Genomic DNA, 25,409 nt, shown 5'->3' with positions numbered 1-25,409 from the left:
TCTGTAAAAATGCACTTGGAAGAGGTAAATGGCTTTCTGCATTCATATCTCAGATGGTGACGAGTCTTTCTGAAGGTCTACATTCTATTTAGCCCGAACGGGTTAACTTTATAAAACCGAGCAGTTGGCCAGCCATTTTCAAAAGGTGCTCAACTTTCACTTAAAGTGCTGCAGATAAGGCGGCACGTATAGGTCAAACTTGGTAAGAATAGACGTATTTCTTTAAAGAGCATCGTGAATCAAATGGGGTTTTAACAATGTTTTTTTTCCAGTCATCTCACTATGCAAGCGATACTTAAAGCCCACCTCCGATCGAAGTGAATGGAAGCTTTTATCCGCTTTTTTTTTACCGTACTGTGCAGAAGTCTTAGAAACATATACAGCTAGAGTGCCTGGGACGTTTGCACAGTACTGTATTTGTCAACGTGGAGCGGAGAGCGAGTTTGTAAATCTGGCGGGAGCAAACGGCGTTTGGAATGGCGAAGGTGGAGCGCAGGGGGAGTTGTGTGGGACAGGTGGCAGAGAAGGAGTGCTGGGGCAGGGGGTGGCGTGGGTACAGACACGCCCAGCCTGTCTCAGGGCAAGGTCATTTGATTCCAAACAGTGGGTTTAATCATCATTACAGAATGTCTCCGGTGCTTCCCGCTCCCTCTTCTCCCAACTTTGATTTTCCCCTTCCCACTCTCAGTCCACAATAAGACCCATATCAGAATCAGGTTTATCATCACTCACGTGTATCATTAAAATTGTTTTTTTTGTGGCAGAAATACAGTACAATACATTAAATTACAACAGTGCTGTGCAAGAGTCAAATGCATATATATATAGAAAGAGGCGTTTGCTCAGCGCTGTATATTTGGAATAAAACTGCGCGCATGTCAATGGCCGGAGAGGGAGGATCCACCTGGCGCTCGACACGTGGTCGCTCCAGTTCCCGAGACTTTTAGTGCGTCAAGCCGCCGGCACTTTGTTTCTCCCCGGGTTGTTGGGCCTTGCGTGAGGCAGGTGAGTTATCGGAGGGCCTGGGCTCGTTTTCGGGTGTAAGGGTGGTCCTGGCGGCGTGCTGCTGCCTCTTAAGCCCGCCGCCAACGGCAGCTCGCCAGGGTCCTCACTCCTGGGCCGAAGGTTGATCTGCCCCATGGCCTTAGCTTTCACCATACATCTCTTAGGCGGACATTCTCCCTCTCCCGGGGATGGAGCTTCTCTTGGCGTTTGTTTTTTCGGTATGGGGTTGCCTGCTTCACGCCCAACCCTCCTCCTTTCCGTGGCCGGGTTGAGGACCGTCCATGGGGGAGTTAACCGTCTCCCTCTCCCGGGGATGAGATCTTTGGAGCTTTTGTTAAGAGTTTCTGTTGTTCTGGATTTGTTTTTACGGGAAAGGGTTGCTTGCTCCATGCCAAACCCTCCACGGTTTACAGCCGGGTATAGGACCGTCCATGGAGGAGAGAGTTGGTGTGTGCTTGCTCTTCATTGCTCTTCAGTCGTCGTGTGGAGAAATGGCCATAGTTGATGGTCACCTTGAACCTATTCACAATTAGCACTAAAGCACGCTCTCCCTCGATATTGACGGTAGGGTGCATACCCAGCCGACGTCTCACCATTTCTTCTCTTCATTTAAAGGCTTTTGTCTTGCAGGCCTGGCGCACGTTTGCAAAAGGTAACTTCTATAAAATTATGCATTATCAATAATGGATTAACATTTCCAGGAACTGAGAAGAGTGCTTAATGCAAACGTTAATATCGTTCTAATATTTCAGCAACGCTGCCACATGAAAGAGTATTATCTTAATTACTGAATATAGTATGGATCTGGACTGTTTGCTTTGGTAAAAACCTATGAATAATAAGCTGTAATCTTAGAAACCAAGTTATTTGAAGTGGTATTGATGAATACTTCTATTGAAATAATAACTAAATTCATTGGGTGTGGGAATAAGGTGCTGGTTTAAGGACAGTTACCTCCCTTCAATCATTCAATTCTTCAGGCAACTAGCAATCCTCCAATCACTACAGCTTACCAACACTATGACCACTTTGCAATACATTATGCCTTTTCGTTTCAAAGTCTTGTCTTGCAGACCTAGTGTATGTTTGCAAAAAGTAACTTATAAATGTGCCTCTACCAAAGGAGGTGTAATGCATTCCTTCCTTCCACTAGCCTGCAGGTCACCCTTGGGCAAGGTGTAGCACCTTTTTAGACCCCCACCCCGCTCCAAAATCAGGGTCACGTGAAGCCATATGAGCAGGCGATGGATGGTGGTATGAGTAGCTAATCTCAAATCCTGGTTATGCAATCACCGATGCCAGGCAGACAATCTCTGAAGAGTATTGATAATGGCTGGGGTCACCCATCTTGTATAGACACTGCCCAGAAGAAGGCAATGACAAACCACATCTGTAGAATTTGTCAAGGACCATAATCACCTACATCATAGATGTGGCACGTAATGATGATGATGATGAACTCATAAAATTATGCGTTGTAAGTAATGGATTAACACATGCAGGAAATGAGAAGAGTACTTGGGCTTTTTTTCCTCCTAATTGTGGACCATCTTGTTTAAAAAAAAAAAGGTGTGTATAGTTTACGAATACTTTTTATATGATGCTACATGTCTGTGCTGCTGCTGCAAGTAAATTTTTCATTGCATGTACTTGTGCATGTGACAATGAAGTTGACTGACTTTTTCTGCAAGTTGAAGATGTCTGAGCATTAAATCCAACTTTTCAGTTTTTTTCTCTACTAACGTAAAGCAAAGCGCATGTTCCAAGTAAATATTGTCAGAGTGCATATATGTCATCATATACAACCCTAAAATTCAATTTTCTTGTGGGTACTCAATAAATATGTGGAATAATAATCATAACAGAATCAATGAAAGGGCATTTAACCAGTGTGCAAAAGACTACACTGTGTAAATACAACGAGGGAATAATATTTTTAAAAATAAGCAATAAATACTGAGAACGTGAGATGGAGTTCTTGAAAGTGAGTCCATTGGTTATGGGAACAGTTCAATGATGGGGTGTATGAAGTTATCCCTTTTGGTTAACTTGGTTACCTTGATGGTTGAGGGGTGGTTTGGATGCCATTTCACTATTTTTCTGGCTAGTTTCTGCCCTGAATCAGGCCAAATGTATTTTAAGCACTGTTTGTTCACTTAACTTGCCTTTACAGTTGTTCTGGGCCAATGTTTCAGCTTACTACTAACCACTCCCGGTAGACCGGGCCCACAAACGTATTTATTCTGTACTCACCGAGGAGCAATGAGGTTGCATCCAATTTTAACTTTGTAATTTTCATTAAATTAAAACCTTCTCTGATATTACAACCTTGTTACTGGAATTCTACATTCCTCTATTTCACTTATTGATAGTTGTATCTTAGCGTTTGGACAGCTTGGTGTGCGTCAGGGTTCCCAACCTAGGTCCACAGATTGGTTCATGGCATAAAAAAGGTTGGGAACCCCTGGTGTACATAAACCCTTTTCCAATCCTCGTCCTATTAAGTTGCTTTTGAAACCTATCTTATTAATGATGTTTTAGAGAAATGCCTTAATATCTCTAGGTATGGCATAGTGCTGACTTAGAAAGAATCCTCCAAATTGTTTCACCTTTAAGTTCCATATTGCAGATTGTTTTGTGTAACTCAACTTTTTTTGATGTTCATTCATAAAATAAAAGTCAATACTTCCTGTCCAGCACGTTTTTGTCTTTGAATTCTTAATGTGTTTAACATTGCTGTTGTAAATCTCAAATCTGTTTATAAAACAAGATGAAGAAGAAGTGGCTTCATGCAACCCTGATAGGAGGGGCCAAGCAGGTGCTACACCTTGCCCAAGGGTGACCTGCAGGCTATTGTACCCCTGCTTTGGTAAAAACATATCTCCACCCTGTGAAGCCACGCAAGCAGGTGGTGGATGGTCGTATGAGCAGCTGGCGCATATCACAAATGTTGGTTACGAGACAACTGACACCAGGCAGACAAACTCTGAATAGTATTGATAATGGGTGGGGTCACCAGTCTTGTAAAGGCACTGCCCTGAAGAACCTGAAGAAGGCAATGCAAATCACTTCTAAAGAAAAATTTGCCAAGAACAATCGTGGTCAAGACCATGATCGTCCATGTCAAACAACACGGCACATAATAATGATGATTAAAGTGCTAAGGACATGCACTGTTAATCGAACAAATACACAAAATGCTGGATGAACTTAACAGGTTCAGCCAAGACCCTTCGTCAGGACCCTGGAGAAAGGTCTCAGCCCAAAACATAAACTGTTTATTCATTTTCATAGATGCTGTCTGACCTGCTGAGTTCCATCAGCATTTTATGTGTGTTGCTCTAGATTTCCAGCATCTGCAGAATTAATATTAGTCAAAGCATCATCCTTGTACAGATAGGTCAAGTTACCTGTGTAAGTAGAACTTATTTTCCTATGCATGCTCATCTAGGCAAGCTGCATTTTTTCCCTCCGTATTAATACTTTCTACCAAATTTCAATATTTAGGAAGGAAATGCTGCAATGCTGTCTCTTCTGATGAAAGCTGCCACCTTCCTGTTGAGGAAATCTGATGGTGACTTGGAAGAGGATGAATATAAGGCATCAGGTAGTGGATTTTACTCAATTAAAGGAGCAATTTGTCGTGTATTTTTAAAGAATGAATTCAAATATGTATAGGAGGATGTCACTATTACTGAAATCTAGTTGCCTGAAGATGATCTTTCTTACTATTCAATACTCCTCCTGCATTGATGTTCATATTAATATTAGTACCAAACTGGAAGTGCATTCCTTTTTAGTGCTGCTCATGGGCTTTCCTCAATTTTATGCTGTATGGGTATGCAAAATGGATAATGACTTATGGGCTTGGAAAAAATTGTGAACTCTTGATATATATTTTTAAATGCCAATAATAACATTGGTGCAAGGATGAGAGGGGAAATTTTATGTCTTATACTGAATTTGGCTAAAATGTTGAAAATTCATTGTATTCTTCATCAGTTACCTTTTTACAAATATTATAGGATTTGACATATTTTAAGAAATATTTAACAATTTGAACTTCTTTTGAATTTCTACCATATCCGATGTTTTTATGAAATGAAAGCAGAAAATCCTTGAAAGACCCAGTAAGTCATGTAGCATGTATGGAAAGAGAAATGAGGTTAGCATTTCAGGCTATAAACAACTGCTAGAAGTCTGATTTTTAACTTTTCAAATGGTGAAGAGGGTGCAGAAGAGGTTTGCCAGGATGCTACCTGGTTTAGAGGGCATGTGTTATCTTGAGAGGCTGGACGAACTTGGGTTGCGTTCTGTGGAGTCTCAGAGTCTGACGGAAGATCTGATAGAGGTTTATAAGATTATGAGAGGCATAGACAGAGAGTATCTGTTTCCCAGGATAGAAATGTCTCGTACCAGAGGTATGCATTGAAGGTGAGGGGGGTAGGTTCAAAGGGGATGTGAAGGGTGATTTTTTTTTTTTACTCAAGAGTGGTGAATGCCTGGAATGTGCAGCCTGATATGGTGGTAGAGGCAAATACATTAGAGGCTTTTAAGAGATGGAGGATATGGACATGATGTAGATAGGAGGGATTCGTTTTAGGGATTTTTTTAAGTTTACTTTTTAGCTGGTTTGGCACAACATTGTGGGCCAAAGGGCCTGTTCCTTAGCTGTACTGTTCTATGTTGAATGTTTCTGACACTAGTTTCCAGCTCTCAATATATCTCTGAATCTGCCAATTGTTATTTGCCATTCTTTCATTTAGTCCGTGTTTCAGTACCATTATATTAAGAATAATATATGTTAATATATTCCCATTATATTAAAAATTATATTGTATTCTTAATATAATGAGAATTGTCATAAGACCATAAGACAAAGGAGCAGAGGTTGGCCATTTGGCCCATCGAGTTTGCTCCGCCATTTTATCATGAGCTGATCCATTCTCACATTTAGTCCCACCCCCTGCCTTCTCACCACAACCTTTGATGCCCTGGCTACTCAGATACCTATCAATCTCTGCCTTAAATACACCCAATGACTTGGCCTCCACTGCTGCCCGTGGCAATAGATTCCATAGATTCACCACCCTCTGACTAAAAAAATTTCTTCGCATTTTTGTTCTGAATGGGCACCCTTCAATCCTTAAGTCATGCCCTGTCGTACTAGACTCCCCCATCATGGGAACCAACTTTGCCACATCCACTCTGTCCATGCCTTTCAACATTCGAAATGTTTCTATGAGGTCTCCCCTCATTCTTCTAAACTCCAAGGAATACAATCCAAGAGCAGACAAACTTTCCTCATATGTTTACCCTCTCATTCCCGGAATCATTCTAGTGAATCTTCTCTGTGCCCTCTCCAACGTCAGCACATCCTTTCTTAAATAAGGAGACCAAAACTGCCCACAGTACTCCAAGTGAGGTCTCACCAGTGCCTTATAGAGCTTCAACATCACATCCCTGCTCCTATACTCTATTCCTCTAGAAATGAATGCCAACATTGCATTCGCATTCTTCACCACCGACTCAACCTGGAGGTTAACCTTAAGGGTATCCTGTACGAGGACTCCCAAGTCCCGTTGCATCTCAGAACTTTGAATTCTTTCTCCATTTAAATAATAGTCTGCCCGTTTATTACTTCTGCCAAAGTGCATAACCATGCACTTTCCAACATTGTACTCCTTTGCCTATCCTTCCAATCTATCCAAGTCTCTCTGCAGACTCTCCGTTTCCTCAGCACTACCGGCCCCTCCACCTATCTTTGTACCGTCAGCAAACTTAGCCACAAAGCCACCTATTCCATAATCCACATCGTTGATGTACAATGTAAAAAGAAATGGCCCCAACATAGACCCCTGTGGAACACCACTGGTAACCGGCAGCCAACCAGAATAGGATCCCTTTATTCCCACTCTCTGTTTCCTGCCAATCAGCCAACGCTTTATCCACGTATGTAACTTTCCCGTAATTCCATGGGCTCTTATCTTGTTAAGTAGCCTCATGTGTGGCAGCTTGTCAAAGGCCTTCTGAAAATCCAAATATACAACATCCACTGCATCTCCCTTGTCTAGCCTACTGGTAATTTCCTCAAAAAATTGTAATAGGTTTGTCAGGCAGGATTTTCCTTTAAGGAATCCATGCTGAGTTCTGCCTATCTTGTCATATGTCTCCAGGTACTCCGTAATCTCATCCTTGACAATCAACTCCAACAACTTCCCAACCACCGATGTCAAGCTAACAGGTCTATAATTTCCTTTTTGCTTCCTTGCCCCCTTCTTAAATAGCGGAGTGACATTTGCAATCTTCCAGTCCTCCAGAACCATGCCAGAATCTATCGATTTTTGAAAGATCATTGCTAATGCCTCCGCAATCTCCACAGCTACTTCCTTCAGAATACGCAGGTGCATTCCATCTGCTCCAGGAGATTTATGTACCTTTAGACTATTCAGCTTCCTGAGTACTTTCTCTGTCGTAATTGTGACTGCACACACTTCTCTTCCCTGCCACCCTTGAGTGTCCGGTATGCTGCTGATGTCTTCCTCAGTGAAGACTGATGGAAAATACTCGTTCAGTTCCTCTACCATCTCCTTATCTCCCATTATAATTTCTCCAGCATCATTTTCTATCGGTCCTATATCTACTCTCACCTGTCTTTTACTCTTTATGTACTTGAAAAAGCTTTTAGTATCCTCTTTGATATTATTTGCTAGCTTCCTTTCATAGTTAATCTTTTCCCTTTTAATGACCTTCTTAGTTTCCTTTTGCAAGCTTTTAAAAACTTCCCAATCCTCTGTCTTCCCACTAATTTTTGCTTCCTTGTATGCCTTCTCCTTTGCTTTAACTTTGACTTCTCTTGTCAACCACGGTTGCATCCTTTTTCCTTTCAAAAATTTCTTCTTTTTTGGAATATACCTGTCTTGCACCTTCCTCACTTCTCGCATAAACTCCAGCCACTGCTGCTCTGCCGTCTTTCCCGCCAGTGTCCCTTTCCAGTCAACTTTGGCCAGTTCCCCTCTCGTGCCACTGTAATTTCCTTTACTCCACTGAAATACCAACACATCGGATTTCAGCTTCTATTTTTCAAATTTCACAGTGAACTCAATCATGTTATGATCACTGCCTCCTAAGGGTTCCTTCACCTCAATCTCTCTAATCACCTCCGGTTCATTACACAATACCCAATCCAGTACAGCCGATCCCCTAGTGGTCTCAACAACAAGTTGTTCTAAAAAGCCATCTCGCAGACATTCTACAAATTCTCTTTCTTGAGATCCAGTGCCGACCTGATTTTTCCAATCCACTGGCATGTTAAAATCCCCCACAATTATCATAACACTGCCCTTCTGACAAGCCTTTTCTATTTTCTGTTGTAATTTGTAGTCCACATCCCTGCAGCTGTTTGGAGGCCTATAAATAACTGCCATCAGGGTCCTTTTACCCCTGCAGTTTCTTAGCTCAACCCATAAAGATTCTGCACCTTCCGCTCCTATATCACCTCTTTCTAATAATTTAATATCATTTCTTACCAATAAAGCCACGCCTCCCCCTCTGCCTACCTTCCTGTCCTTCTGATACACCGTGTATCCTTGGACGTTCAGCTTCCAGAGACATGCGTCCTTTAGCCAGGTCTCAGTGATGGCCACAATATCATACCTGCCAATCTGTAGCTGTACAACAAGATCATCCACCTTATTCCTTATGCTGCATGCATTTAAGTATAACACCTTAAGACCAGTAATTGGTACTTTTCGCTTTGATTTCACTGCAAATTTATTGCTCTGCAACTCATCCCAATGGCTTCAAATTTGCCCCATTCACCTGCCTGTCTTTCCTGACATCTTTACTGCTCACTATCTTAGATTTATTTCTGTTTTCCCGTTCCTCTGCTCTATCATTCTGGTTCCCATCCCCCTGCCAAATCAGTTTAAACCCTCCCTAACAGCTCTATTAAACTTTCCCACCAGGATATTGGTCCCCTTTGGGTTCAGGTGTAACCTGTCCTTTTTGAACAGGTCATACTTCCCCCAGAAGAGATTCCAATTATCCAAGAATCTGAAGCCCTGCCCCCTGCACCAGTCTCTCAGTCAGGCATTCATCTGCCTGATCCTACTATTCTTGCCCTTGCTAGCATGTGGCACAGGTAGCAATCCCGAGATTACTACCCTGGAGGTCCTGCTTCTCAGCTTCCTTCCTAACTCCTGGAAATCTCTCTTCAGGACTTCCTCCTTTGTCCTATCTATGTCATTGGTACCCACATGTACCAAGACAACTGGCTGCTCACCCTCCCCCTTCAGAATATTCAGGACCCGATCCGAGACATCCCGTACCCTGGCATCTGGGAGGCAACACACCATGTGGGTATCTCTGTCAGGCTCACAGAATCTCCTGTCTGTTCCCCTGACTATGGAATCCCCTACGACTACCACATTCCTCTTCTCCCTCCTTATCTCCTGCACAACAGTGCCAGGCTCAGTGCTAGAGACCCAGTCACCGTGGGCGTCCCTTGTCAGGTCATCCCCCTCAACAGTATCCAGAACAAGATATTTGTTGCTGGGGGGGACAGCCACAGGGGTGCTCTCCACTATCCGGGCATTTCCCTTCCCTCTCTTGACAGTGACCCAGTTTTCTGACCCCTGTAGCCTAGGGATGACTACCTCCCTGTAGCACCTGTCTATCTCCTCTTCACTTTCCCTGATAAGCAGTAGGTCATCAAGCTGCAGCTCCAGATCCCTAACGCTGTCTCTGAGGAGTTGCATCTTGGTGCACCTGGCACAGATGTGGCCATCAGGGAGGCTGGAGGACTCCCAGGATTCCCACATCTGACACCCTGAACAAAGCACTAACCCTGCAGGCATGCTATCTAATTCTACAGGAATGAAACAGGAAAAGTAAGTCTACTCACCCACTTACCTCACCAAACAGACGAACTTTTTAAACTGTTAGCTCCTACCGTTAGCTATGAGAGCCCTGCTGTTCCTGTCTGTCCGGGCCGATTCGCGAAGGGGTGGGGGGGAGAGAAAAAGAGTTGGTGCTTTGCTCTCGCCTCTTCCCGTTTACCGCCGAAGCCCGATGAAGCCAAAGCCCTACTCTGCTACCACTCACTCCGCTGCCTGCTCTGACAGCTGCCCGCTGTATAGGGTGGTCTTCTTTTTAAACTCTCCGCGCTGTCCTGTTGACATCACGTGCTTGCGCAGTCTCGTCTTTCTTGCACTCGAAAAAGGTTTTTTTAAAAAACTGCCTTCCTTCAGAATTCAGTTCCCGCGACGCTCTGTAGTCCTGATCCAAAAGACAGCCGTTGGTAGCAACCTTCCTTTTTAAACTCTCCGCAGCTGTCCTGTTGACGTCATGCGCCTGCGCAGTCTCGTCTGTCTTGCACTCGAAGAAGTTTTTTTTTAAAAAAACTGCCTTCCTTCAGAATTCAGCTCCCATGACGCTCTGTAGTCCCGATCCAAAAGACAGCCGTTGGTAGCAACCTTCCTTTTTAATGTTTAATGTTCTTTAGATCAGCTGCACAGTTTAGACAAGCACTTTGAAATTGTTATATAATGAAATATTATGCATGTCAGAATTTGGGTGACATATACACCAGTTATTTATTTTTCAATGGCTTTTGAGGTGCGTGCAGTAGCTTATCTGAGTACTGACACATTTCTTTCAACCTCCTGTAGCTACAATCTTTATAGAATCGTATGCCTGTTTTAAAAAGTGCAGGTTCCACGCTTGAAGGGGCTGCTTTTGTTTAATGAGTTATTATTATCATGGTGTTACCTTTGCTTTCATGGCTATGGGACCTTCAGTGGCAGGCTGTGAGTGAGTCATTGAACGGGGGTGTATCTTGGCCATCTTAAACCTTTTTGATTTTGGCGTGCACTCCTAGATCAGATTGGGAAATATGAAGTGAGGGCAGGAACACTGGATTTTTCTTCTACAATGTTTTTTGATTTCATTTTCAAAAAATTAGTGTTATTTTAGGTGTTGTTGAGTAAATGGTTGAGAAAATGTAAGTAACTTCTGAAACATTGTTTTTCAGATTGTACAGAATACAAAAATGTGCTTGGAGGTATTGTGACCAGGTTTTGTGGTAAATCTGGTTTAGTTGATGACTCTATCTATTTCACATTTGACGATGTGCTGGGAGGTGCTCCTCTGCATGTTGGTCAGAAGGTGAACATACTGGCCCAAAGGAGTACAGCATCTGGAGGTTGGAAAGCAGTCAAGGTAGGAAGTGATCTAGATCACTTATTTCCATTCAGACTATACAGAATTCTGTGTTTAAAAATGCATGTTAAAAATTCTAACATTGTTCTGCTTCTCACTGCAGTTAATTCTTGGATTGTAGATATAATGCAGTGTGGAGGTAAACATCTCAGCTTGGTCACTACTATTGGGTGTATTGCTTAGAATTTCCCAAAATATACTTTCGTATGGAATGATCACCATGCTGGAAATCAGAGATAAGAGAAATGCTGAAATTCTGAAAATACCTCTATCTGAAAATCCATTCTGTATCTCTAAGAATAAAAAGGCAAATTTTGTCTACTTAAAATATAGCACCTTGGTTGTTGCTGTTGGCTTCGTGCTCATTTGCTGCTCCTGTATGGTGGTGGTTGTCTGTGGTGTCTAACAATGACAGGAGACCCGTGCAGGAGAGATTTTAAAGTGGAAAAGCCATTGTACTAGGGCAATTCCATTCTCTAGATCTTAGAAGTCCAGTTCCAGTGGTACTGAGAAGCAGAACAAACTGGGTCTTCCTTGGTTGCAGTGGATGACCATGACATCTTCTGTGCCTTGTCATGCCCTTCACTCTCCATGGAGCATTGCAGTACCTCCTCCCTAGCCATTGGATCTCACCTGCCCAGTCCACCGGAGCTGGCTTCACATGCTGGGACAGGTATGTCCCTATATCACCAGGGTATGAGGCCACCGGCTACCCTCACCTGGTTTAGCCCACCTGTTGAAGGGGTGCACTGGGGTGTGCCTGCTGTCACATGCAAACAGCTGTGTGAGCCACAGCTGAGTGTCCGGTGGGGATCAAAGGTGAGTGAGCTGGCCCGGACTGGACACGACAAGCCCCTTCACCAGAGGTGCTGCCCCTCCCTGGACACCCTGTCAAATGTATGGTGGTTAATAAACTGGACTAAAGCAAACAGTGTGCCTTTGAGACCACTGTCATCATTCCTTCACCTCTGTCCCTGAACAGCAGTGTAACATGACATCACCCATACTCTGTAGTCAACCTGTAATGGGTTGTGATCTCTTGTCTCCCAAATAGAAGGTTGCATTGGGATCTGTAGACTTGTGAGAATAGGGACTATATTTCTGCAAATACCAATAAAAATTATTTAGTCTATACAAGTGGGTAATAGGTAAAAACTTGTACCAAAACACTTGCAGAATTGAGGGAACAGTGGGTCAGTTAAAGGGCTATTAAGATCTGTAGGTCTAGGGTAAAACTAGCATGAGTACAGTGAGATCTTTTCTACAGGTAGAATTAGTACCTTTCAATGGAAGGTACTACACTACTACAGATCTTCACATCTGGCGAGTATGAAATGCCATGCCCTAACAGGGTTCCTTGCAGCTGTTTCTGTTGCTATCAGTGGCAGCCAATTTAGTCAAAACAAATTTGTTTACCAAAAATGCTTTCTAAATTATTTTTATGACAGAGGCTGTTCTGCATGTAGCAAACCCCATAATTAGTTTAATTACGGTGTGGATTTCAGATATTGAGTGAAATTATCTCTCTATACTCACTGGTGCCAATTTTTTTTCCTCTGTTTACCACCTTTATGATACGTTAGCCTAATGCAAGAAGATTTATTTGCAAGCGTGAGGATATCTTACTGCAGCTATCTGGGGCTCTGGTGAGGGTATACCAGGAATATTATGTACATTTGATTTCTGCACCAATGAAAAGATGACAGAGAATGTAACACATTTTTGGGAGATTGATTCCTGGGATTAGGAATAGGATTAAGATTAGGATCTCACCTTAAAGCTTTAGTAGACTGGTCCCATTGCTACTATGAGTTTGAAAGGAGAAATAATCTTATTGAAACATTCAAAATTCTTATTGACATGAATGATTTTGCCTGTGAAGTCAAGAAATTGCAATTTCAGTCATGGATTAAGGGGTCAGCCATTCAGAACTGAGATGGGAAGAAATTTCTTTACCTTAAGAGTAATAAATCTTTGAAATTCTCTAGCCAGTGGGCTATGGACTCTCGGTTGCTGAGCATATTCAAGACATACATAAGAGATTCTTCAGATGCTGGAAATCCAGAGTTACACACACACAATGCTGGAGGAACTCAGCAGGTCAGGCAGCGTTTATGGAAATGAATTAACAGTCAATGTTTTGGGCAAAAAGGCCCTTCTTCAGGACTGAAGAACTGCTTATTAATTTCCATAGTCTCACTTTCCTATATTTAAGACAGATGGATTGAGTTTTATATATGAAGTGAAGCGAAGGATAAAATAAGAAGCAGTGGGATTAGACTGTTTGGTCCCTTCTGCCTGCTTTGCCACTCAATATTGCCATGTTGGTCATTTCTCTTTAGTGTTACTTTCTTGTTCTAACCCCCTGGAAACGGTGGGGAACTGGGCCTTGTGCATTCGCGCATGAGAGGAATTGCATACTGATGGTCCTTCATTAGAACCAACCAGTTCTCATACAAAATGTAAAGGATGGTTAGTTGAAATTGCTATTGAGTCCTAAAGGATATAAAGTATCTCATCAAATGCTGAGTTGCTGCTCTTTGAGCTTATTTTTGGCACTTTCATAGAGTCATAGAAAAGTACAGCACAGAAATAGGCCCTTCAGCCCATCTAGTTCATGCTGAATCATTTAAACTGCCTACTCCCATCAACCTGCACTTGGATCAGAGCCCTCCATACCCCAATCATCCATGTACCTATCCAAACTTCTCTTAAACCTTGAAATTGAGTTCACCTTCACACCTGTGTTGGTAGCCCATTCCACACTTTCACGATCCACTGAGTGAAGAAGTTACCCCTCATGTTGTCCTTAAACTTTTCACCTTTCACCCTTAAGCCATGACCTCTCATTGTAGTCCTGCCCAACCTCTGGAAAAAACCTGCTTGCATTTACCCTATCTATGCCCCACATAATTAGCTAAAGACAGTGGTCAGAAAGGCCACGGCTGGAGGGTTAAAGTGATGGGCATTTGGATGTTCGGAGTCACCCTTGTGTCTTTTGCAAAGTAGACCCCCCCCCCCCCAGCTTTTTCCACCGAGTGGAGACTGTGATATGTTGTTAGCTGTTTGTAGATGCTGCCTGACTCGTGGACATTAACAGCATTTTCTTCAACCCATCACTGAGATTCATTTTGTTCTCTTCATTTCATATACAAGGTGATCTCTTCAAATATGATTTGATTCCTATGTTTTCTCAGTTGTAATAAAAGGTCATCAAACTGAATCGTTGTCTAAGGAAATGAAATCAATAGTCGACATTTCAGGCCGAGATCCTTCTTCAGAGATGCTGAAGAAGGATCTTGGCCCAAAAATTGCAACTGTTTGTTCAATTCCATGGACGCTGCCTGACCTGCTGAGTTCCTCCAGCATTTTGTGTGTGTTGCTTTGGATTTCCAGCATCTGCAGAACCTCTTGTGTTTTTGAATCATTGTCTGTTTTTGCTACCACAGATGCTGCCCCGTTTTGTGTTTTTTGGCATTTTGTATTTTGTTGTTGATGATGCAGTTGTCTTGATGAAGTTAAAATGAAGAATGAACATTGTGTGGAATATGGGTGTTGTTCGTGGCTCTCAGTGACTTGTAAATATCTAATATTGGACCATAAGATCTATTTAAAATATCCCATTTGACACAATGTAATTGTTGGTGCCTAGTCTGTTTGGTTTTATTCTTAATTTTTGCGGTAGTTTAGTACAAACGGATGGATTTCTGGTGTAGTTTAGAGTCAGCCATGTCATGAGTCATAATTGGTAGATTTCCTCCCCAAAAGATTGGCAAGACCCCTCTCACCCCAGACGTTACTACTTCTCCTTTTTCCCATTGTGTCCAATTGCTGTCTGTTATTAAAATTTAATGTCACTTTCATGTTGTTCAAATACTCAAAATTTAATATTCCTACAGCTATTATACTTTTAATTGCAGGTGGAACTAGTAACCAGTCAGTGGGATGAAAATGACTCTTGTGCAGCCTTTTCAGATCCTTCAGGCCAACAGAGCGCTCACAAGCTGATAGGCAAGATATCTTCATGTACCAGTGAAAGTGGCTACATTAATGGAACCATTTATTTTACCATGACGGATCTCTGTGAAGGTAGAAGTTCAGCATATTCTTTTAATAAGATGCCACATAAAGCCCCAGGTTCTCTGTGCCCCCTGCATCAGTTGAGAGTCCATTCCATATCTTAGTGTAGTGATAAATGTATTAAGAGCTTAAGTTCACAACATGACTATGTGAGCAATTGATTGTCATTATTTAGTGCATTGCTAGTGTGAAAATAAATGTTCTCTTATTTACTAAGATTTGTCTGATTTAATTCAACACAGAGCCAAACATTTGATTACTAGAAAAACATGCATGGAATGAGTGGTGTGCTGACATTTATGATAGCTGAAATACATCTGTAACACCTTTTCAAACATTTCTTCATGCTCGAAATGGAAGTTTACAACATAATTTAAGCCAGACAGACTAGCAGCTCACATACTTCATCCCTCAACTGTTGCCTAAGCAAAAGCTGATTCTAATGTGTTTCCATTGCCCTCAGCTGGACTTTTAATTTGAGATTTGACAATTCAGAACTCGATTTTCCTCAGGCTTGTGGGCATTTTAATTTTTAATGACAATGAAATTGCTACATAATTTTGTGCACCCTGATAAAAATTACCTAATGTGTATTTGTTGGTGTTTTTGATCGTGCCTTTCTCTCTCAGTCCATCTTTTTAATCCTCTCCTATGTAGTGTTCTGCAGAGTTACTGCTGCTCTGTTTTGCAGGTTTTCAGCCCTTCGCAGGTGATTGGGTTCAAGCACAATATTTCGTTGAACAGGCAACTTGGAAAAGTCAAGCTTTCAATGTGAAACCACTTAGATATAAACAATTAGATAACGTAAGTGCTTTTAAAAAAAACTTGATCGTTGGGAATTAGATTTTTTGCATTTGAAAACTGAATTAATTTTATACTGTTGAACAAAGAATATTTGTAGTCCATCCCCTTGAATTGTTTTCTATCTCATTAAAGCTGTAGAATATTTTTTGCCTATGTTTATGGTGATATGATTTGCAGATGCCAAGAGCATGTACCATATGGCACAAGTTCCTCTTCTGTAGTCTCAAACATGCTGGCAACACTCCATCAGCAATGTGCCTGTTTGAACCCATCCCTTCTTCCTTTTTCCAAGCAGTGCAACATATCCTTAAAGTCAACAGATCAACCTGCATCCTTCCCCGTCAAACAAGTACCAAACTATTTATTTCGAGATACAGCGTGGAACAGACCCTTCTGGCCCACTGAGTCGCGCTGCCCAGCAACCCTTCAATTTAGCCCTACCCTAAACAGAGAGCAATGTACATTGACCAATTAACCTACCAACCTTTGTCTTTGGATTGTGGGAGGAAATCAGGGCACCTGGAGGAAAGCCACGCACACATAAAGAACATGCAAACTTTATTATAGAGGACGCCAGAAACGATCAATGAACTCCAGCATCCTGAGCTGTAATAGGGTCATGCTATCTGCTACACTACCCGTGGCATCCAGTTTGTATGCAGCTGATCTGGAAAACTGGAAGACATTTACAGCTGTTTCCAAGGTGGCAACATCTGTCTGGCTTTCCCATTCTTCCTTGCTAACCACAGTATGGGAGAAGTGTTCTGTGGCAAATTTCTGTACTGTGGAGTGTACCATTTGAAAGACTGGTGTAAACGGATTCCATAATTACTAGATACATCAAAGTACATTTATTTTCAAAATATGTATACTATATACAACCTTGAGGTGTTAGGCTGTGTTTAAAGAGAGTGAAACCTCGCAAGGTGGAAGGTCCTGATGGAGTACCTGTTATGGCTCTGAAAACCTGTGCCAACCAACTAGCGGGAGCATTCAAGGACATTTTCAACCTCTCACTGCTACAGGCAGAAGTTCCTACTTGCTTCAAAAAGGCAATAATTATACCAGTGCCTAAGAAAAATAATGTGGGCTGCCTTAATGACTATCACCCGGTAGCACTCACATCGTCAGTACTTTGAGATGTTGGTCATGACTAGACTGAACGCCTGCCTCAGCAAGGACCTGGACCCATTGCAATTTGCCTATCACCACAATAGATCAATGGCGGACACAATCTCAATGGCTCTTCACACAGCTTTAGACCACCTGGACAACACAAACACCTACGTCAGGACGCTGTTCATCAACTCTAGCTCAGCATTTAATACCATCATTCCCACAACCCTGATTGAGAAGTTGCAGAATCTGGGTCTCGACTTTGCCTCCCCTTGTAAGGGAAGAATTTTCCTTGTACTTTCCATGCCCTGGACCAGGGGTAGGCAACCTTTGGCCCGCAGGCCAGATCCAGCCCGCAAAGGTATTTTGGCCGGCCCACGAGCAAGTATTGGGATATTATGCTTATCCGGCCCGCAGCGATTTTTCCTTATTCTGAGTGTTTCACGTGACCACACTGATGGACATGCATGGCGTCTTGTTACACTGACCCCAGGTTCCGTTTTGTTCCAAACCAAACACTGGTATATACGAATGACAGGAAGGCAGACTACCTTATTAATATGTATTAGATACTCTTCGTGCACGCGCAGGTTTTCTGATCGGATCGTTCAAATTTGTAAACAGAAACAGTGTCACTGTTTTAACAAGAAATCCGTGCTAAATATCCAGATATTTACATGTGATGGCATCATTGTTTGGCAGCACTTATCTGTGTGAGCATTTATTTTCAAAAATGAAGCACACCAGGAACCATTTGAGAACAAGATTGACTGATGCCCATCTGGATAATGTCTTGCTCTTGGCATCAACAAGTCTGGCACCCAATATTGAGAAGCTTTCAAGCAACAAACAGCATCAAATTTCACATTGATTTATGGACTATTTGCATTAAAATTTTCTTTTTTACTATACTTAATTTACTACCATTCAATGCATCGTTCATATGTTTTATGTTTAAAGATTCTTTGTGTCCTTTTAATAGATTCAAAAGATGGCTTGATTGAAATAAATTGCAACTAAACTGAGTTCTTTGATTACTAATTGGCATCCTTGGTTAAGCACAAATGATTTTCTAGCATGCGTTATTCATTATTTTGAGGCAAAACATAACTAGATGTATTTAAGTGGGTAATTCCCATATTTCAAGTTTTTATGGCATTTATCTGGCCCACCGTCCGCTCATTAATACGCAATCCGGCCTACAGAGGCAAAAAGGTTGCTGACCCCTGCCCTGGACTTGCATGTTTTTTTTTTGGCGTGGTGCTTTTCTCAGTAATATAAACAAATAGTGGAATGTCTTGATATTTATAACAAATGTAGAACGGAAATACAAGGTGAAAGAAGAGGTTTGGTAAAAGATTAAGGTCAAGGTACAGGAATTTGTTTATTAGTTTCACTTATAATCTCAGTTCATCCTTCATTTCTGTGGTGAGAAATGGAGAGAGGAGCGAGGTGATTTGCCATCACTCTGTATATTACACATTGGCCTAAGCAGACTGGGGCCGAGCTTATGCTCCACTTGAGCCCCTCCAATCAATATGATCTAATACGTTCCTACCCAGCTTTCTTTTAAATCCATTTAGAATTTTGGTCTCAGCAAGCCCTTCAGAAGGAATGTTCACACAAATCAAATTATTACTCAGTGCATTAAGATAGTACAAGGCAAAACAATAATAATGCAGAATAAAATGTAATGGCTACAGAGAAAGTGCAGTATTTTGGTCAGTGGTGACCCCAGCTTTAGCTCTGGCATTTTTGTTTTGCGTCCTCTCTTTGTCCTTTATAAATTATAGGACAGAGCTATATCATTCCGGATGTGTTTTTTCTTTGTTGGGTCTGTGTTTACTCAAGGAAAGGTATTAATCAATATGTTGGTAATACCATTATACATCAATGGGTTGACTATAATTGTCTAGATTTAAAACTTTCTCTTGTAATGCTGAATTGCAGTGTAAAAATAATCTCAGTATTTTGCTGGTTTCCTGCATTGATTAAACATCCAGCATTTTTTTTTTGCTGTGTTTGTGTTAAGGTACCGATAACTCGAATGCTTCATCAAAGTGGTGTTGTGGATGACATCATTTTCTTCACTCTTGCATCTCTTCAGTTACCACTCGATTATGTTCCAAAGAAAGGTGATGTGGTCAACACCGTGATTGTGGAGAGTAGTCAGTCTGTTTACCAGTGGAGAGCTTTATGTATTGCACCTGCACAGAAAGAGAGGTGAGATGAAATCCAGCTTTGCATTGGACTGAACAACTTGCATGTGGAGGTTTTATTACAGAGTTGAGGTTCTGTGATGTGGGATCAATTTGTTCAGTCTATCTATTAAGTGTTTATTGACCAGTTGCCTATTTTAAGCGAATGTGTAATTGGGTTTCACTTTACTTATCAATGGAGCATTCTTTTTTCCCCATTTGGATATATTTCTTTTACGAGTCTTTGAAAGCTACATTATGCTTATTTATAGCTTGCCATTTTATACCAAAACTAGCCTAGAAATTTGAAAATGGCACTTCCTGTCATGATTGGTCATAGTTCTGATGTGAGTCTACCACATTGGCAAAAATTAGACAAAAGATCGTGGAAACACATTTTTATCTCAATAAAGCGAGAAGTACATCAGAATGAAAGCAGCGATACCTTGTTTGATATCAAATATTGTTTTACGTCCCAACTTTTTATACTTGTCTGTGTTTTAAATAAGTTGTACTTCCAACGAAGGACAACCAGTTCAGTGTAGTTAGGATGGTGCAAAAGCAGATCATGGAAAATAATTGCAAATTCCAAATCATTGACAAACAATGTGAAAGTAGCAGTCCCAATACTGACCCCTGAGGTACACCACTAGTCACTGGCAGCCAACCAGAAAAGGCCAGTATCTTTCCTGTAATGCCATAGGATTTTATCTTGTTAAGCAGGGGGTATCCAGAACTAGATGGCACAGCCTCAAGATTAAGGGGTGGCCTTTTAGAACAGGGGTAAGGAGGAATTTTTCTGGCTGGAGAGGAGAGAATCTGTGGAATGCTCTGCCACAGACTGCAGTGGAGGCCAAGTCCGTGGGTATATTTAAAGCGGAAGTTGATAGTTTTCTAATCGGTTGGGGCATCAAAGGCTATGGTGAGAAGGCAGATGTATGGGGTTGAGTGGGATCAGCCATGATGAAATGGCAGAGCAGACTCAATGGGCTGAATGGCCTAATTCTGCCCCGATGTCTTATGGTTTTGTTCCAATTCTGAAATATACTGCTGTTCCTTTCTCAGTTTTTCAGTGCCTTTAATAAAGAACAAAAGTCTGGAACAAGTTGATTTGGAGTTACTCTCTAACAAAGGAGGACTGGAAGTTGCAAAGGATTTTGACTTTGGTACCATAAAGTATGGAGAGAAAAAAGACTTGATGGTGTGGATTGAGTAAGTCTGTGTACTCTTTATCTGTGGGAAACTCATTTTTGCATTGCCATTTTTCTTTTAACTAAGTAAAACAGTTGTAATATTTTGTCAAGATTTAGATTCACTTTTATTTCAAAAAGATATTGAAGTCACAGAGGTATAAGTGAGTTGAATATGAGTAAATAAAACGTCACCACTTCTGCCCAATCAGTGTCTCAGATTAGCACTACAGAGTAATCAAAATGGGATGTGTGTCAGTCAACCTGGGATTGAGAAAAACACTAAAAATGTTTGATCACAAACAAGAGACAATTTGCAGATGCTGGAAATCCAAGCAACACACAAAATGTTGGAGGAACTCAGCAGGCCAGGCAGCATCTGTGGTGGGGAAAAAAGTACAGTTGACGTTTCAGGCTGAGACCCTTTTTGGTCCAAAGGGTCTTCCAGCATTTTGTGTGTGTTGCCGTGATAAAAATATTTGAGTCTTGAGCAGAACCAATAATATTATAGCAGGTCAGTAAGTTTCATCCTGAATTTTTTTCCCAAGAGAGAATTCCTGACCTTTCTGGTACAGTTAAAGATCACTATAATCTAGATTAGGTTCATTTTATTTGGAGTCCTGGAGTAGACCACCCAGTACTGAATGGTTACCGTTACTTGTGTGTGACCATGAGCTTGCAGCATCATACTAAGATGAACTAAAATCACAATTCATGGATCAAAGCACTGTAGTCAATGATGCTACGCTTCTTGTAGTTTGCTGATAGTTACACTAATATTAAATTGGCCGCTGTTGTTCCTTTTCACTCCTTGTGGTGCATTGGGTGATATTTTTGCTGTTTTGGTCACATTTGACTTTTTTTACGAGGCTGAATTGCTCGCTCAACCCAGCATGGATGGAAAGCGTGCAATTTACAGTGGTCAAAAAATATGTCTTTGGGTTGTGGATGGAAACTGGGAGTGCCCGGGGAAACCCATTAGGAATGTGCAAACTCTACACGGACAGTCGGTCGCTGTGTCTATGAGCTGCAACTCTACTGACTGCTCTACCGTATTGTCCCCGGAGCAGAGGACCCTGTTGGACAAAGATTTAAATGTTATTTTGGAGATGTAAGGTGATGGCCAAGAAGGAGGAACTTGCTTGGTCCAGGTTCTGATACTGGATGGATTTTAAAAATTACTGTTATTCTGGAGTCTGGTAGGGATGTACTGCCACTGTGCCACAACCCCCAAAGGAGGTGTAAGGCACTCCTTCTCTTTGCAAGCCTGCAGGTCACTCTTGGGCAAGGTGTAGCTCTTGCTTAGCCCCACCCCCAGAGGATCACGTGAAGCCGTGGAAGCAGGTGGTGGATATCACAAGTCCTGGTTATGCGGCCACTGTCGCCAGACAATCTCTGAAGAGTATTGATAATGTGTGAGATCACCCGTCTTGTAAAGACACTGCTCAGAGGAAGGCAATGACAAACCACTTCTGCAGAAAAATTTGCCAAGAACAATGATGGTCATGGAAAGACCACGATTGCTCACATCATACAACATGTCACATTATGATGGCTCTCTTTAATGCTGACAGTAATGGAGGAACTAGTCTATTTGATTTTTGTGTATTCTGTTGTTTATCTTTTTTATAGGAACAAAGGAAAAGAGACTCAAACCCTTCTACACTATTCGGTGGCAGGATGGGTAGGAGGAAAACAGTTCTTTTTCACATCACAAGAAGTGTTTCCTTCTGCATTATCCTGCAAAAGCACAGCCACACAGCAACAGATCTCTAGAAACGTTTCGAGCTGCAACACAACTAGATCCCACTCATTGTCTAAAGACCTTGAGTCTCTTCTTTCCAGAACAACAGTTCAGCCTGATTCTCTTACCCCCTGTACAGCAGTGGGTCACACACATGAACCAACACCTCATGAGGATCAAGATTTTGAACACGGTTCAGGAGATATTCGGGCTAAACTGCCAAAGAATCTGCCACCAGCTTCAACGGGTATGGGAAATCAGACAAGTTGTCGGCAAGCTAATGACGCTGTTAAAAAGATAAAACAGCATGTCAGTGCAGATACAGAAAATCGTGAAGTAAGACAGCGTATACCTCCTGGAGGAAAAGTCTGCATAAGCTTGACATGTGAAGCAAAGTAAGAGTCCTTTTATTGAAAATATTTTATTACTGAAAACACTTTTGATATGCAAATTAATGCCTGCCTATAGTTTAAAACAAAAAAGTAAGCTTGAACTTGTAAACTATATTGGATGCATGTATTAGATGTGATCAAAAATGATAGCTCATGAAACAGACATTTGGCCAATATTTCCCTCTTGCAAGTGCCAAATTCTAAGTTCACACCACATGAGTAGTTCTGTTATACTTATCGGAAGTGTGATAGATTTTCAAAACATGAACTTAATGAGTATTAGCGTAAAATTATTGTCAATGATGTAGTCCAATTCTAATCAGTCAGTATGATTTTGAATTTTTCAGATATTACATGAAATTAAAATTATTAGAACAGATTATTTTTCATTCTCTTTCAGTTGATTCTTAATTATATTTTAATTTTTTTTTAAACAGAAATCCTGGCCGTGGCAAGGATCTTCTCCTCCTTTATTTTGACAACTTTGTGATGGGTCGTTATGTGGTGGTAGATGTGATCAGTGATGAGGAATCTCTTCTTGCACCAAGTTCGCAATATTATCCCATGAAACCCAGATTCATTCAAACAAATCAAAAGGAGACAAATGCTATGACTGTGGCTGTGCAAAATCCTAAGAGGTGCTGTAAAAATCCTTAGATAATGTATCACATGTAGTACAATTGGCAGTGCTTGACCTCTAGTAGACTTATGAATTAGATTCTTGGAATTGGTGTTCATTAAGAAGGAACTGGATCAGGTGGGCTGATGTTCTCTAGTGCTTAGAAGAATTAGAGATCATCTTATTGCAGTATACAATATGGAGTGGGTTTGTCAGATATTAAGTCCTGATACAGGGTTTTAACCTGAAATGTCCAGAGTTTCTTCCCGCCACAGGTGCTGCTCAACTGCTGAGTTCCTCCAGCAGATTATCTGTTACTACAGAGTCCACCATCACAGTCCCTTGTGTCTGCCTATTAATCCCTTTGGGGAATTGAGAGCTTGTGTTACAGGTTAAGGGTGAAGGATCAGGACAGATTCCAAATTTCCCTGGATACACCTTGTTCAAGGGGAAAGGGGGAGGGAATAAAGGAATGTAGCCGTATAGATTAAGGAAAATATTGCAGTGCTTCAGAGAGAATGACCTAGAATGATCCACGACTGTATCTGTCTAGTGTTAAGTAATAATTTAAATATAGTTACATAACTGCAACTGTAGTGCAGATTGCCACCACTGGGAAGAGTAAATTTCCAGGATTTTTTTTTTTACAGAAGTTAAAGCAAGAGGGTAGTGTAAATTATCCAAATATAGTCTAGAACAATAATGACATCAGTGACCTTGAATGTTCAAAACTTGCTTCATGATGATGTCTCTGGATCGCTAGACTTGGTTCTGACTGAAGCTGAGTGAACCAAATATCATTGGGGGGAGCATCCAGGAAAGAGCAGTTATAGTATCCTAAACTGTCATTTTGAGGCCTCTGTTAGTCAGGGTCAACCATGGATGTTATGTCCTATCTGTCTAGATATGCAAGTCTGGGCATTACAATATGGGGTGCCGGCTGTTGCCTGTGTAGCAGGCTCCCCCTCTTCACACATCTGATAAATCCAAAGGAACGGCAGAGACCAATACAGTTTGGTACCAGCAGCGTTGCAGGAGTTGCCAGTCAGTATTGACCTCAATGTAGGACTGCCTTTGAAAAAGAGAAGCCGAAATCTGATGTGTCAGTATTTCAGTGGAGTAAAGGAAGTTACAGTGGCGTGAGAGAGGAACTGGCCAAAGTTGACTGGAAAGGGACACTGGCGGGAAAGACGGCAGAACAGCAGTGGCTGGAGTTTATGCGAGAAATGAGGAAAGTGCAAGACAGGTATATTCCAAAAATGAAGAAATTTTTGAGTGGAAAAAGGATGCAACCGTGGTTGACGAGAAGTCAAAGCCAAAGTTAAAGCAAAGGAGAGGGCATACAAGGAAGCAAAAATTAGTGGGAAGACAGAGGATTGGGAAGTTTTTAAAACCTTGCAAAAGGAAACCAAGAGGGTCATTAAGAGGGAAAAGATTAACTATGAAAGGAAGCTAGCAAATAATATCAAAGAGGATACTAAAAGTTTTTTCAAGTATGGAGTAAAAGACAGGTGAGAGTAGATATAGGACCGATAGAAAATGATGCTGGAGAAATTGTAATGGGAGATAAGGAGATGGCAGAGGGACTGAACGAGTATTTTGCATCAGTCTTTACTGAGGAAGACATCAGCAGTATACCGGACACTCAAGGGTGGCGGGGAAGAGAAGTGTGCGCAGTCACAATTACGACAGAGAAAGTACTCAGGAAGCTGAATCGTCTAAAGGTAGATAAATCTCCTGGACCAGATGGAATGCACCCGCGTGTTCTGAATGAAGTAGCTGTGGAGATTGCGGAGACATTAGCGATGATCTTTCAAAAGTCGATAGATTCTGGCATGGTTCTGGAGGACTGGAGGATTGCAAATGTCACTCCGCTATTTAAGAAGGGGGCAAGGAAGCAAAAAGGAAATTATAGACCTGTTAGCTTGACATCGGTGGTTGGGAAGTTGTTGGAGTTGATTGTCAAGGATGAGGTTACAGAGTACCTGGAGGCATATGACAAGATAGGCAGAACTCAGCATGGATTCCTTAAAGGAAAAT

The 25,409-nt window shown here is 41.6% G+C and overlaps 1 protein-coding gene across 1 annotated transcript in view; it reads left to right on the top strand.

Moving 5' to 3' along the window:
• Positions 1–943: 943 nt before the first annotated feature.
• The window catches only part of mov10l1 (Mov10 like RNA helicase 1), a 65,319-nt gene continuing 40,853 nt past the window's right edge, over positions 944–25,409 (top strand). Inside the window, exons 1-9 of the mRNA XM_072241241.1 lie at positions 944–1,005; positions 4,513–4,612; positions 11,039–11,226; positions 15,147–15,315; positions 15,998–16,110; positions 19,259–19,449; positions 20,490–20,636; positions 22,247–22,753; positions 23,188–23,388. Of these exons, the coding sequence (XP_072097342.1) occupies positions 4,528–4,612; positions 11,039–11,226; positions 15,147–15,315; positions 15,998–16,110; positions 19,259–19,449; positions 20,490–20,636; positions 22,247–22,753; positions 23,188–23,388 (1,601 nt within the window). The 5' untranslated portion in view covers positions 944–1,005; positions 4,513–4,527. The remainder of the gene's footprint in view (positions 1,006–4,512; positions 4,613–11,038; positions 11,227–15,146; positions 15,316–15,997; positions 16,111–19,258; positions 19,450–20,489; positions 20,637–22,246; positions 22,754–23,187; positions 23,389–25,409) is intronic.

The sequence above is a fragment of the Mobula birostris genome, chromosome 23 (assembly GCF_030028105.1).
Source record: "Mobula birostris isolate sMobBir1 chromosome 23, sMobBir1.hap1, whole genome shotgun sequence".
NCBI lineage: Eukaryota > Metazoa > Chordata > Chondrichthyes > Myliobatiformes > Myliobatidae > Mobula > Mobula birostris.
Note: the sequence above shows the minus strand (reverse complement) of the source record. Positions and strands in the feature narration are given on the sequence as shown.